This window comes from Nuphar pumila, chromosome 5 (genome assembly GCF_984573655.1).
Source record: "Nuphar pumila chromosome 5, dmNupPumi1.hap1.1, whole genome shotgun sequence".
NCBI lineage: Eukaryota > Viridiplantae > Streptophyta > Magnoliopsida > Nymphaeales > Nymphaeaceae > Nuphar > Nuphar pumila.
In genome coordinates, this window is record NC_143253.1 from 8,197,643 (window position 1) to 8,210,199 (window position 12,557).

General features: G+C 37.8%; 1 protein-coding gene across 1 annotated transcript in view; it reads left to right on the forward strand.

Moving 5' to 3' along the window:
* The window catches only part of LOC149836666 (exosome complex component RRP45B-like), a 33,861-nt gene extending 25,296 nt beyond the window's left edge, over positions 1–8,565 (forward strand). Inside the window, exon 5 of the mRNA XM_090005508.1 lies at positions 8,449–8,565. Within this exon, the coding sequence (XP_089861634.1) occupies positions 8,449–8,467 (19 nt within the window). The 3' untranslated portion in view covers positions 8,468–8,565. The remainder of the gene's footprint in view (positions 1–8,448) is intronic.
* Positions 8,566–12,557: the final 3,992 nt, after the last annotated feature.

A 12,557-nucleotide genomic window follows, 5' to 3' on the forward strand; every position in this document is an offset into this window, starting at 1 on the left:
TCTGAAGACGAATCACCTTTCCCTTAGGAGTCTCCATTCCAGGAGGAACATCCATGTAAACTTCTTTGCTTAAGTCGTCATTTAAAAAGACATTTTTCACATCCATTTGATAGATGTTCCATTTGTTGATAGAGGCAACGATTATAAGACATCGAACAGTGACCATACGAGCTACAAGAGCAAAAGTTTCTTCATAGTCAATACCATATTCTTGACTATATCCTTTTGCAACCAAGCGAGCTTTATACCTTTCAAGGGATCCATCACTTTTAGTTTTTACTTTGAAGACCCATCTGCACCCTATTGTTTTCTTGCCTTTAGGAAGATTTTGAAATTCCCAGGTTTTGGCTTTTCTTAGAGCCTCAAGTTCATTGTTCATGGCATTAATCCATTCAGGGCACTTTCGTGCTTCTTCAAAATTTCTAGGTTCTATATAAGAGTGGATGGCACTAAGGCAGACTCTATATCTTGGTGAAAAAGAGTCATAGGAAATGAACCTAGAAGGAGGCCTTCTACTTCTCTCAGTTCTACGAGGGATCACTTCATTCTGAGAGGCACTGGAACTGGCATCATTATATCTGTCAAGAGCACTCCTAAAGTTGTTTTGATCTCTATGAGAGTAGGTGATAGGGTCTCTAGGTAATTCAATAGGTTGATGTGACGAAGGAGGCAAGGAGATGTTTTCCTCGGTTTCAAATTCATTTGGGTTACTTTGATCTGACTCATTATCACTAGTATCATCGTCCTTATTCAGTAAATCAAATAAAAAAGAATAATCCATATTTTCATTATGGGGGTCACAACGTTCAAATCCACTAATATTTTCCAAAAAACTCACGTTTCTGGAAACATACAATTTATCACTTTTGATATCATAATAACGAAACCCTTTTTGGGTTTCAGAATAGCCAAGAAAGGCACAAGGAATGGCTTTAGGAGAAAGTTTGTCATTCTTATCAGTGAGAACAAAATATTTACACCCAAAGACCCTTAACCTGCTATAATCAGCTTCCTTATCATACAGTTTTTCAAAGGGAGAAATTTTGTTTAAATTTTTCGATGGGAGTCGGTTTATGAGATAGACAGAAGTAAGAGCTGCCTCAGCCCAAAGATTTTTTGGAATGTTTTGAGAAATGAGCAAAGTCCTAGTTGTTTCAATGATGTGCCTGTGCTTTCGTTCGGCTAACCCATTTTGTTGAGGGGTTTTCGGACAAGATTTTTGGTGAAGCATACCAAAATTTTCAAGATAACTCTTAAATTCATTTGAGAGGTATTCTCCTCCAGAGTTAGACCTAAAGATTTTTAAACATCCATTGAATTGATTTGAAATCATCATGTGAAAACTTTTGAAGGTTGAAAAAACTCCATGTTTATGTTTAAGGAAATAGATCCAACAAGACCTAGTATAGTCATCCACAAAGATCACATAATATGAAAATCCTTCTTTTGACATTACCGGAGCCGGTCCCCATACATCGGAATGGACAATTTCAAATGGTTTTGTCGTAAACATGGATCTTTGAGGAAAAGGCAAACATTTCATTTTCCCAAGAATGCATTCATTACACAAAAAGTCACTTTTACAAAGATGTTTAACAAAGGGCAAATAAGAGATTTTAACTATATTGGGATGACCCAATCTCTTATGCCATACATGAATATCTTTGTTTTGGACGACGTTGCAAAATTGACTCTTGGGAACTTGAAGAAAATCTACGTAGTAGAGGTCTCCTCTTCTAGAGCCTTCCCCAATCAATCTCCCGGACTGGCGATCCTGTATCCAACATTTATTAGAAGAAAATTTTATATCGCAACCATGGTCCGAGAGTTGGGAAACGGAAAGAAGATTTAGGTTAAGGTTTGGGATAAAACGAATTTTTGGAACAAAGAAGTCTTGTTTTTCAAAATTACCTATTCCTTTAATCTCAAGAGATGTTCCGTCTGCGGTTGATACAAAGGATGGAAAAGAATTTTTAGAAAAATTTGAAAGAGAGCAATAGCTAGGGGTCATGTGAAAGGATGCCCCGGAATCTAAAAGCCAAGATGACTTATTGGGGGAAGAGGATGACATAGCGGCTCCGGAAGTACCTCCCTTGAGAAGAGGTTGTAGTGCTTCTACGATTTGTTGAAGAGAAAAAAACTCACTTGATGAAGAAGGTCGTTCTTCAACTTGAGATGCCATAGCCGTTGCAATCAATTTCTTCCATTTAGGATACAAAGGTTTGATATGTCTGGGTTCTTTACAATGATAGCAAGTCACTTTGCTATAGTCTCTTTTGCCATACCGATCATTTCCTCCTTGACCTTGATTCTTGAAATAAGGAGGTCTATAGGTCTTCATTTATTTCCTGGTCTTGACACGGCATTAGCCATTTCACCATCTTCTTGAGTAGAGGAAGTAACAAGAATGCTAGGATTATTTTTGCCAATCCCCATACGGGTTTCTTCACCACTTAGCTTGGTGATAACATCTTCAAGTGAGGGGGATGTGAAGGCGGAGAGAAGAGAGGACCAAACTTGTTCAAATTCGGGTCTAAGGCCATTTAAAAAATTGAAGAACCGGTCTTCTTCAAGTTGTTTGTGCCTTAATTCGATTGCCTCACCACTCCATTTAGGTTCAAGGATTGCGAGCTCGTCCCAAATAGAGGATAATTCGGCAAAGTACTCCCGAATGGTCATGTCATTTTGTTGGAGAGTCAAAGCCCTCTTTTGGAGAAAGTACTTGTGGGATAGATCTCTTGAGGTGTACATTTTCTCAAGATATACCCAAGCTTCGGAAGCCCTTTTAAATTTGATGATATTGGCGTTTATCTTGGTCTCAACGGATGAAAAAATCCAAGATAAGATCTTGAAGTTCTTCATTTCCCAATCATCATGTTTCTTAGAATACTCTTCAAGGGCCTTTTGTCTTTCATCCCCTTCAAGGATCTTGATATCCCCTCCTTCAATAATGGTAATTTTGGGTTCCGGTTCCGGTATGGATCCATGACCGTAACCCCAAAGCCCCTTTCCTTTAATATGGGCTTCCATATTACCGGCCCAAACATGATAGTTTGAGCCATTAAGCTTAAACCCAAGAGAGAAATGGGAGTCTTTTTCGCCCATTAGAGAGGAAAGAATGCAAGGGATAGTACGTACCTTAATTACTTTTCGCGTCTTTCTTGACAAGAGAGGCTCCTAAAATATTGCTCGAAGAAGGTGATCCTCTTTGATTTTAAAAAACTTGAAGGCACGCTTTTCGAGGAATGCAAGAGAAGGCGAATCACAATTCTTTTTCTTCAACGAGGCTCTGATACCATGTAAAAGTATCTTCAACAAGATACTTTAGTTGATAACGCAATAACCTTGAGAATAAATGTGTGAACATACACACCCAAGAACACTTGTGCACAACAAGCACAACACACCGAATCACAAATGTGCAAATGCACTCATAAGATTCATAAACAACTAAAGAGGTTGGGCTATAATCCCAAATCCCTTAAGAAAATACAAGAGGAGCTGCCCATATATATAGGGCTTTGAGAAGGCCTTGGGAGGGGCTCCACATAGTCGTTGGAGCCCCTCCAACGGTCACAAATGTGACTGTTGGAGGGGTCCAACGACTAGTGGGTTGGGCCCCTCCCAATGCAAATACAATGCATTAAATGTAAAAAGAAAAAAGAATAAAGAAAAAGAAAAAGAAAATAAATACAAAAACATATTCTCGAAAAAGAATGTGTAAAATTCCTAAACTACCCTTACTAGGAATATATATATTTTATATATATAATTGGTAAATACATATACATATATTATATATATGTATATGTATTACCTTATATATATAAAATATATATGCAAAATTACAAGTTTGATTACATAATTTAACAACAACGACCCCGTAAGAATTTTCTTTCGTTTAACCGAAACAAACCCTATCGCATGCATCGAAAACCTCTCCCCATTTTACAGAAATGTGAACCACAATAGTCCCCTTTACAATAACAATCTGAAACCCCCAAATCGTAGATTTGGGGTTTCAGTTTAGGGTTGACAGAAAAACCTCCAAATTGGGGATTTTCCATTTTGTTTCCCACGCACACACCTAATCACATTCCATAGCCCACCAAAAAGAAATCACAGCATCCTACCTGTTCCAGCGTTTCTCCTCGGAGATGCCATGGATGGAGGTGTTGCCGACCACCCCTTTCCTCCAACAGCCTTGATTTCAGAATTGCCACCGGCTACACTCGCTCGTCTGAAAGAGGAGTCATCGTCGTCGATGTTGGGCTGCCCTGTGAGGTCGCTGGCAACGGTGATCAGAATAACAAGGAGTCGGCGACAGGGCTAGGTGGGAAACCACAACGAGCGAGGGCACAACCGAGAGGGAAAGAGTGTGAGAGGAAGAGGAAGAGGAAGACAAAGGGCATGAGATGAAGAGAGGTGTGGGAGGGGAGTAAATAGGGCGGGTGGCCCCGAAACCGAAGGAGGTAGTTACCTCCTCCTCCCCGGCGGCTGCGCACACCCCTTCCCCTTTCACGCTATCGCCCTGCGTTAGGGTTCACTCAGAACCCTACGCAGTTTATCGGGCAGCCCAGTATCGAGTAAAAAAAAATTATACACTTACCTTGCGTACGCGGGCGCGGCGCGGGTCTGGATCCGAGACGCGGGATCCAACCGAGTGTTGGATCCGCGTCCCTCTTGCGATGTGGATCCGTAAGTTGGATCCATATGGATCCAACCGTAAATTTATTAAAATTATTTATATATATTTAATATGTGTTTACTATTGTATTACTATTATTATTTATCTATTTATTTCTAATATATGTATATGATATTATATATATGGACCCTAATTGATATGGGTCCCGGATCCGAATCGTGGATTCCAGCAAATTATTATAGATCTAACATTAAAATTTTAATTGGATCCATACTACATTTAAATCTCAGAGGTCCAGGATCCAAATTTCGTAATGTGGATCCACCCATCACATATGCTATTATGGACCCCTCTAAAGTGTTATAGGTACAAAAACATTTAATTTAAACTTTGCGGATCCCCTGAATTCTTTCTGTATCCAGTGTTCAATATGACCCTTGATATTGAGGATCCAATTACATTATTATAAATCTCTACTAATTTACTATGGATCCGGGGTCCATTGTGCTTCGTACACCCTTTTAAATAAATCTGGATCCAAGGATCCAAAGTTTTCATCGTACCATGACTTTGAACCATGGCTTAAATTTAATATTTACGAGTCCAAGACAACTATTATGGACTTCAATCAGCGAATCTCAGATCCAATTAGAAATTCTAATCGGACCCAAACCAATTTAAATCTTCTATGTCCAGGATTTTGCGGATCCCAAAACCAGAAATCTGATCACCTTGACTGAAAATTGATTATTAAATATTCAAATTAAGGTTCGTGATTCGATATCTAATGATCGTATCGGATTATCGAAGATCCGAACAAGATATTTATGGATCTGACGTTAAAGTTCCAAATAGGATATCCGAGGTCCAAATACAAATAAACAATTAAAACAATACAATATCCTTGTAACAACCTAGGGATGTAAATTTTAAGTCTATTTATTTGATAAAAATTACGGTTATTACAGCATCAGTCATGATAAAATTAAAAAAAGACATCATTGTCTTTAGTAAATCTTTGAACAAATAAAAGATTTCTGGTAATATTAGGAACATGAAGTATATCATTCATGATAAATTTTGAACTGGAAGTTCTAAAAGCTGAATTACCAATATGAGCAATATTTAAGCAGGAACCATTGATCATCTCCCTGGTATGTTGATTGTAGAAAAATATTATTCAGGTCGATTGTAACATAATGAGTCCCTCCAGTATGAGGGAACCAAGTTCCTTCATCTAATGCAGCATGTTGTTCCTTACGAAATTTAAAGGCTTTACATTGCAAAGCACTGTGCCCTTGCTTCCTACATGCTTGACAAGTAGTACGATACTGTGCCGCAATATGTCCTTGATTGCTGCATGAATGACAAATCCCCAGATTAGACTGTTGACCCCCTCTATTTTGACCAGGTCGACCAGATTGTCGACCTCCACCTCTTCCTCGAGAAGATTGAAACTTCCCCTGTATAGGTCGGTTTCTGGTGTTGGGTCCTTGATTGTTTTGTTTGTAGGCTAGATTTGCCATGGGTGGTTCTAAATCATCACCCTCATGTAATTGAGCTTCATGAATTAATAGCATGCAGCATATGTTTTTCTGAGTGTGTTCCACGTGCTATATGAAGTAGTTAATCCAACTACTTGGCAATGGACCGGTGTCAGATAATGAAGAGAGGATCCAACTCAATAAAAGTTGATCCATCCTTTCCCATTTGACATATTCAGGATTTTTTTCCATTTCCTTTCCAGCCCCTCACAGAAACATAGGAAGGCATAGGTTTGTACCATCAACAAAACCCATCAAATTATATCTTTTTAAGAGTAGAATAAACTAGGACTCCAACAATGGACAATTTTACTGACAAAAAATGTTGTAAAGTATTAGGTGCAGGAACTAAAGGGAAGGAATCAATAAAACCTGCTCCACCAGTCTTGTTTTCTGCAGCCATCACTACGAATAGAAAGATTTGAATGAAACATCAAGTAGGAGGATAAAAAAATCACCACGAACAGAGCTGGATGACTTCACACGATCCTAAGATCAAAGGGCTCTGATAACATGTCAAATAAAATAAGCAATCACAAACACACATACGCAAAGATTTAACATGGTTCGAACATGCACTCTCTCTCTCTACACGACTTTTCCTGAGAGGAGAGGGATTTTATATAATATATGCAGGTTTACATGGTTTTAGGGTCTCTCAAAGAGACCTTATTTTGATCTACATCAGATACCTTGAGGTTTACACAATTAGGACTTTGTAGATAATTACCCTTTTGTGTTGGACGGTCAGGATTGAATCCTTGATCTTGACTTGGCTGGACATGATCCTCATGCCTCTTGACTAGCTGTTCTTCTTGATATTGACTTGCCCTGTTGTCATATATTTCTGGAGTCCCATTCCAATTAGTCTTCTTTAACTAATCTTCTTGAATGTCGGATTTATCTGGAGACTGATTAGGAAGATCAACCTCATCTGGACGTCCCCCATGAGTTATTGGAATCGTCTTATTTATATCCATGTTATCCTTAATAGGTTCCAATGTGGAGCCATCAACATATTGCCACAAGTCTTTCTTAACTAGGATTTTCTTCACCACGGTGGCCGACATATTGTAGTTGCTTTCATCAAACTTGATGGGAACAACCGTAACGACTTCTTTGTCAGTCATATTGAAGGAAATAAGAGAGGAAGGAGAAGAATAAGAAGATAATGAGGTGAGTTTTGTGAAGCAACTATCCCACGATCTCATGAACCACCAACACACAATCCACGATCACATGAACCCACAAGTTCAAGAACTCAAGACTCTAATACCAAGTAATGAAATAAGAATGCACAAATAGATGCCACTAAGGGCTACACAATTACAAATGCGTGCACAAATACAAGAAGCCACTTGTGGGCAAAAACAAGATCACCAAAGATAGCACAAGCACAAGCCACTCAAGGGCTACAACACATAAAAATAAATAATTTTATTATCTAAAAATGCTTAAGAGAAGCATAATAATATGTGGGTTAGCTCCCACATATATATACAAGAGACTAAGGCAGAGAGGGGCTCAACTAGCCGTTGGGCTAGTCCAATAGCTAGTGGACTAGCCCCAGGGCTAATTGGGCTAGCCCCAACGGCTATAACAGAAATACAAAAGTGCCCCTAAGGGGCACTACCTATTACAATAAAATAATAAAAATAAATCAAAGAAAAATACAACAAAAGAAGTAGATTCCCTAATATATATATGTATTAACACATAATATACATATTTAATGTGTATACATATTAATATATATATATATATATATTTTTTTTTTTACAAAAAAGATTATAAATTAACACCTTGGTGCATGCCAATATTTCCATGAAAACTTCTGCTCACTGACCCAATTCTTGCAAGCCTTACACTGATGTAGCCAGTGAGGGCTGTGGCAAAACCCACTAGTCAAGCTAAAATTCACCAAGTTTTTGAATAGTTCATGTTCGATTTTTTCCTAGGACTAAAGAATTGGCTTTGTTTGATTTGTGCAAGCCTGAGTTATGATAAGCAGATGCTTTGTTGACAAGCTTGAACAAATCTCTCAATACATTTAGAGCCAATGAGCATTTCCTGAGCCAAACAATGATCTTCATAGATTTTCTTAGTCTGTGTTGTAAAAGGGCCTCCCTGAAGTGGCTTTTTTGAGGGACGAACTACTGCAGGAATATCTGTTAGTCTCTTGTCATATTTTATTTTATTTGTGGTTCTTTATAAATTTGTTGATGGCTTACAATTTTTTGCACGTGGAATAAGCAGGCTCTGTTCTTTTAAATAGTGAAGGAAAAGCCTCAGATGGGATTGATGGGCCTAGCGAATCCCATCCAGAGAAAAAAATTGCAGACGTATACATGGGCGACTCATACAAACAGGTGGAAACTGAAGCACGACCTGTGAGCCAGAAGCTGACTCTGGCAGATGCTGTGAAGGTGAAAAACAAGAAGAAGAAGCTGTCCTCTGCTAATGCTGGAAGCTGATGTTGGTTTTCAATAGCCCGGGAAGAAGGAGATCTTTTAGGTGAGTGTCTTGTGACTAGTCTCTTGCAGAATTTTCTTGTACTTCTGGATAGAGTGTTATATATATATATATATATATATATATATATATATATATATATATATATATATATATATATATACCCGGTAGGGGTATTTTGGTCTTTTTACATAGTTGTTTTTAGAAACAACTATTTCAAATAGGATAGACTTATTTTTATTTTTTCTTATTTTTCTTTTCTTTTTTTCATTTTTATCATTCATTGGCCACATAGAGTCGTTGGTACCCACAACGGTCATAAATATGACCTTTAGGGGCTCCCAACGACACCATGTGGGAGCCCCCAATGGCTATCCTTTTTCCCCTTTTCTTTGTATATAAATAGGGGACTTCTCCCGTTGTATTCTTAAGCTTTTTAGCTCTTTCGAATGAAGTTTTTTATTTTTTAGTTATTGGTGTAGCCTTTTAAAGCCTTTTTGTATTGTCCCATAGTGGACTTCTTTCTTATCTCTCTCTTGTGCCTTTGTGCTTGTCCATTATTGGACTTTGTGAATGCATTAGCATTCTTGTATTACATTTCCGCATACTTCATTACATAGAGTCCATTGACATCCCTTAGATTAAATCGTAGCAGTATCACTGCCCCCTAAGTGTTCAACTACCTGGTAAAAATTTATTCCAAAAAACAACAAAAGGAACTATGGAGTTTGCCTACTTCCTGTCATCATTCTTTTTGATATTCACATGGATGCTGGACTATTTCCCATCAATGTGAACAACCCACCCTACAAACTCCGCAATTTGGGGTGGCTGCAAATTTTGACACCAGAGTTTGACTATCTTTCCTGAGCTTTCCAAAGGTGCATTTGAAACTAGGACAAGCACTTTTATATGTTTGTTTAGCTGATCTGCATTCATTTCCGATAAAGCTATAAAAAATAGAGGAAATCTGATAAATTTTGTAGCCAGGTAAAATTCTTCTCAATACAAATAATTCAAGATTTTTTTGGGGAAAAAGATGTCAGGAATTAAGCCCCCAAAACTTCTGCTGCCACATGTAAAGCCATGAAATTTTTTACAAAATGACACTTGAACCTGTGGCAGCATAAAAATGCAGGATTTGTTTCTATGTTTTATTTTGGGTTGCTCTATCAATATTCCTCTAACTATTTTATTGAACCCTCCTGTTCATGAGAAGCCAGCTGTAAGGCTCTTACCTTATTCTAAAGAATCACACCTTGGAATTCCTTTTTGATAAAATAGCAACCCAAAAATTGGTCCATCCAAATTAAGTTTGGTGCATGAAGAGGCCTGAATTTGCTGACCACTTAAATGGACCCCTAAAGTGAAGCACAAATGGTTCTAAGCTTTGCTGTGTTTGTTCCTTGTATATTTACTTTTTCAATTTTCAAGTTCAACTGAATTGGCATGTTTTGACAAACTACCTGTTTGAATATACCAAATAAAGTACATTATGTTAAATGAGTAAGGATTTCTTGTGCAAGCTGTAAGTTTGAGAAAACAATCTCAAAAGTTAACTGCAACATGCAGTGTAATTGATGTTTCATCAAAATACAATCTCTGTTGTTAAATCCAAATTATCCCTGTATTTTTTGCTATTGGTAGCATGAAATGCAGGGATTTTACTTTGGAGTTTGTCTAGGTAACTATATTTACGACCAATATTGAAAAGGTATTTTTCTTTTTAAGGTATTTTTGGCGGACAAATAAGATGCCTAATGAGTGGAGGAAGAGTACTTTGGTGCCTCTATATAAGAATAAGGGTGATATACAAGATTGCACAAACTATCGTGGTATAAAACTCATGAGTCATACTATGAAACTTTGTGAGAGGGTGATTGAGTCTAGGTTGAGGAAGGTTATAATGATATCGGAGAATCAATTTGGTTTTATGCCTGGAAGATCAACTATGAAAGCTATACATCTTCTTAGACAACTTATTGAGAGATATAGAGAGAGCAACAAAGAGTTGCATATGATTTTTATTGATTTGGAGAAGGCATACGATAGAGTACCTAGGGATGTTCTCTGGTGGTCAATGATGAAGAAAGACGTTTCTCTCAAGTACATTAGTATAATTAAAGATATGTACGATGGAGTAGTAACCAATGTCTGCACTTATGGAGGGGTGACAACCAATTTTCCTATAACGGTTGGGTTACATCAAGGATTTTCATTAAACACTTTCCTATTTGCTATAGTGATGGATGAGCTTACGAGATCAATTCAAGAAAATGTGCCGTGGTGTATGTTGTTTGCTGATGATATTGTTTTGATTAATGAGACTAGAGCTGGGGTTAATGTTATGTTAGAATTATGGAGACAAACATTGGAAGCCAGAGGTTTTAAGTTGAGTAAGAGTAACACAGAATATATGGAATGTCGATTTAGTAAGCAACTAAGTAGTGATGGGAGTGTAGTGAAGCTTGGTGAGCGGAAAATACTGGTGGATGATTGTTTCAAATATTTGGGATCTATCATTCAAAAGAATGAAGAAATTGATGGAGATGTAAATCATAGGATAAAGGTTGGGTGGATGAAATGAAAAAATGCAACTGGAGTGTTGTGCGATCGTAGAATGCCATTGCGGTTGAAGGGAAAGTTTTATAGGACGACAATTAGGCCCGCTTTACTATATGGTACGGAATGTTGGGCTGCCAAGAGACATCATATTCAAAAAATGAGTGTAGCTGAGATGCGTATGCTTAGATGGATGTGTGAAAATACAATAAAAGATAAGATTCGGAACGAGGAGATACGTAAGAAGGTAGGCGTTGCACCCATTGAAAATAATATGAGAGAGAATCGTTTATGGTGGTTTGGACATATTCGGCGAAGGCCTAATGATGCTCCAGTTAGAAGGATGGAGAAATGGGAAAATATATTAGTTAAAAGAGGTCGGGGTAGGCCTAGGAAGACTTGGATGGAGATGATAGGAAAGGATATGAATGATTTGAACCTCACCGAGGACATGGCATTGGATAGAAATGATTGGAGAAGGATTCATGTGGAAGACCCAGAATGATTTTCTTTTTTTGTTCATATCGCCGACCCCAATTGTTTTGGGATGAAGGCGTTGTTGTTGTAAGGTATTTTTGGCGGCAGATCCTTTCAATATTTTAAATTCAAGATTTGTACCAGTTATTGGTAGAGTTCATGCTTTTCATGTTGCATTCTTTTCAAGCATTGTACATTCTTGAGATTGCTCATTTTGGAACAGGCCTTTAAGAATATGTATATTTCAATTTTATTTTTTGCTCCATATCGTGAAAGTCATGGTCATGGATGCAGGTTGGATCAGTTCAACTTGTTCGCCAGTCATGCATGCTACATCTATTCCCTGATGTTAACAGTGCTGACAGTATGCATGAGCATGAAACTTATTGCTCTGGTGCATGTTTCTCTGCTGGAATTGCTTCATCACTCATCTAAGCTTCAAGGTTTGCAACATTCCATGTAAAGCTGCAAGATGGTATGTAGCATTGACGCTTTCCTCAGAAGTCTTTTTCTTTGAGCAGGTTGGTGTTATGCAGATTGAAATTGGTTTCAAACACTAGTTTCATGGTGACCAAGAATCAAATTATCATGCTACTACTTTGTACAAAAAGTAGAGATGTGTTTCTGAATCAACCCAAAAAGATTTAGAGGAAGCACTATTGTTCTAGTTATGGTGGCCAGCAGTTGGGCATATTTTTCAAGCACAGCAGCTCGGTCTGGCAATCAGTTTCCCTTGATGTTCACCAAATTTTTGATACACTGCTATTGTACGTTTATAAGAAAGATTTTTACATGCAGAAGAGCTGAAACATGCTTTCACATGGCATTAAGATGTTTTCAATGTGCTTTTGATT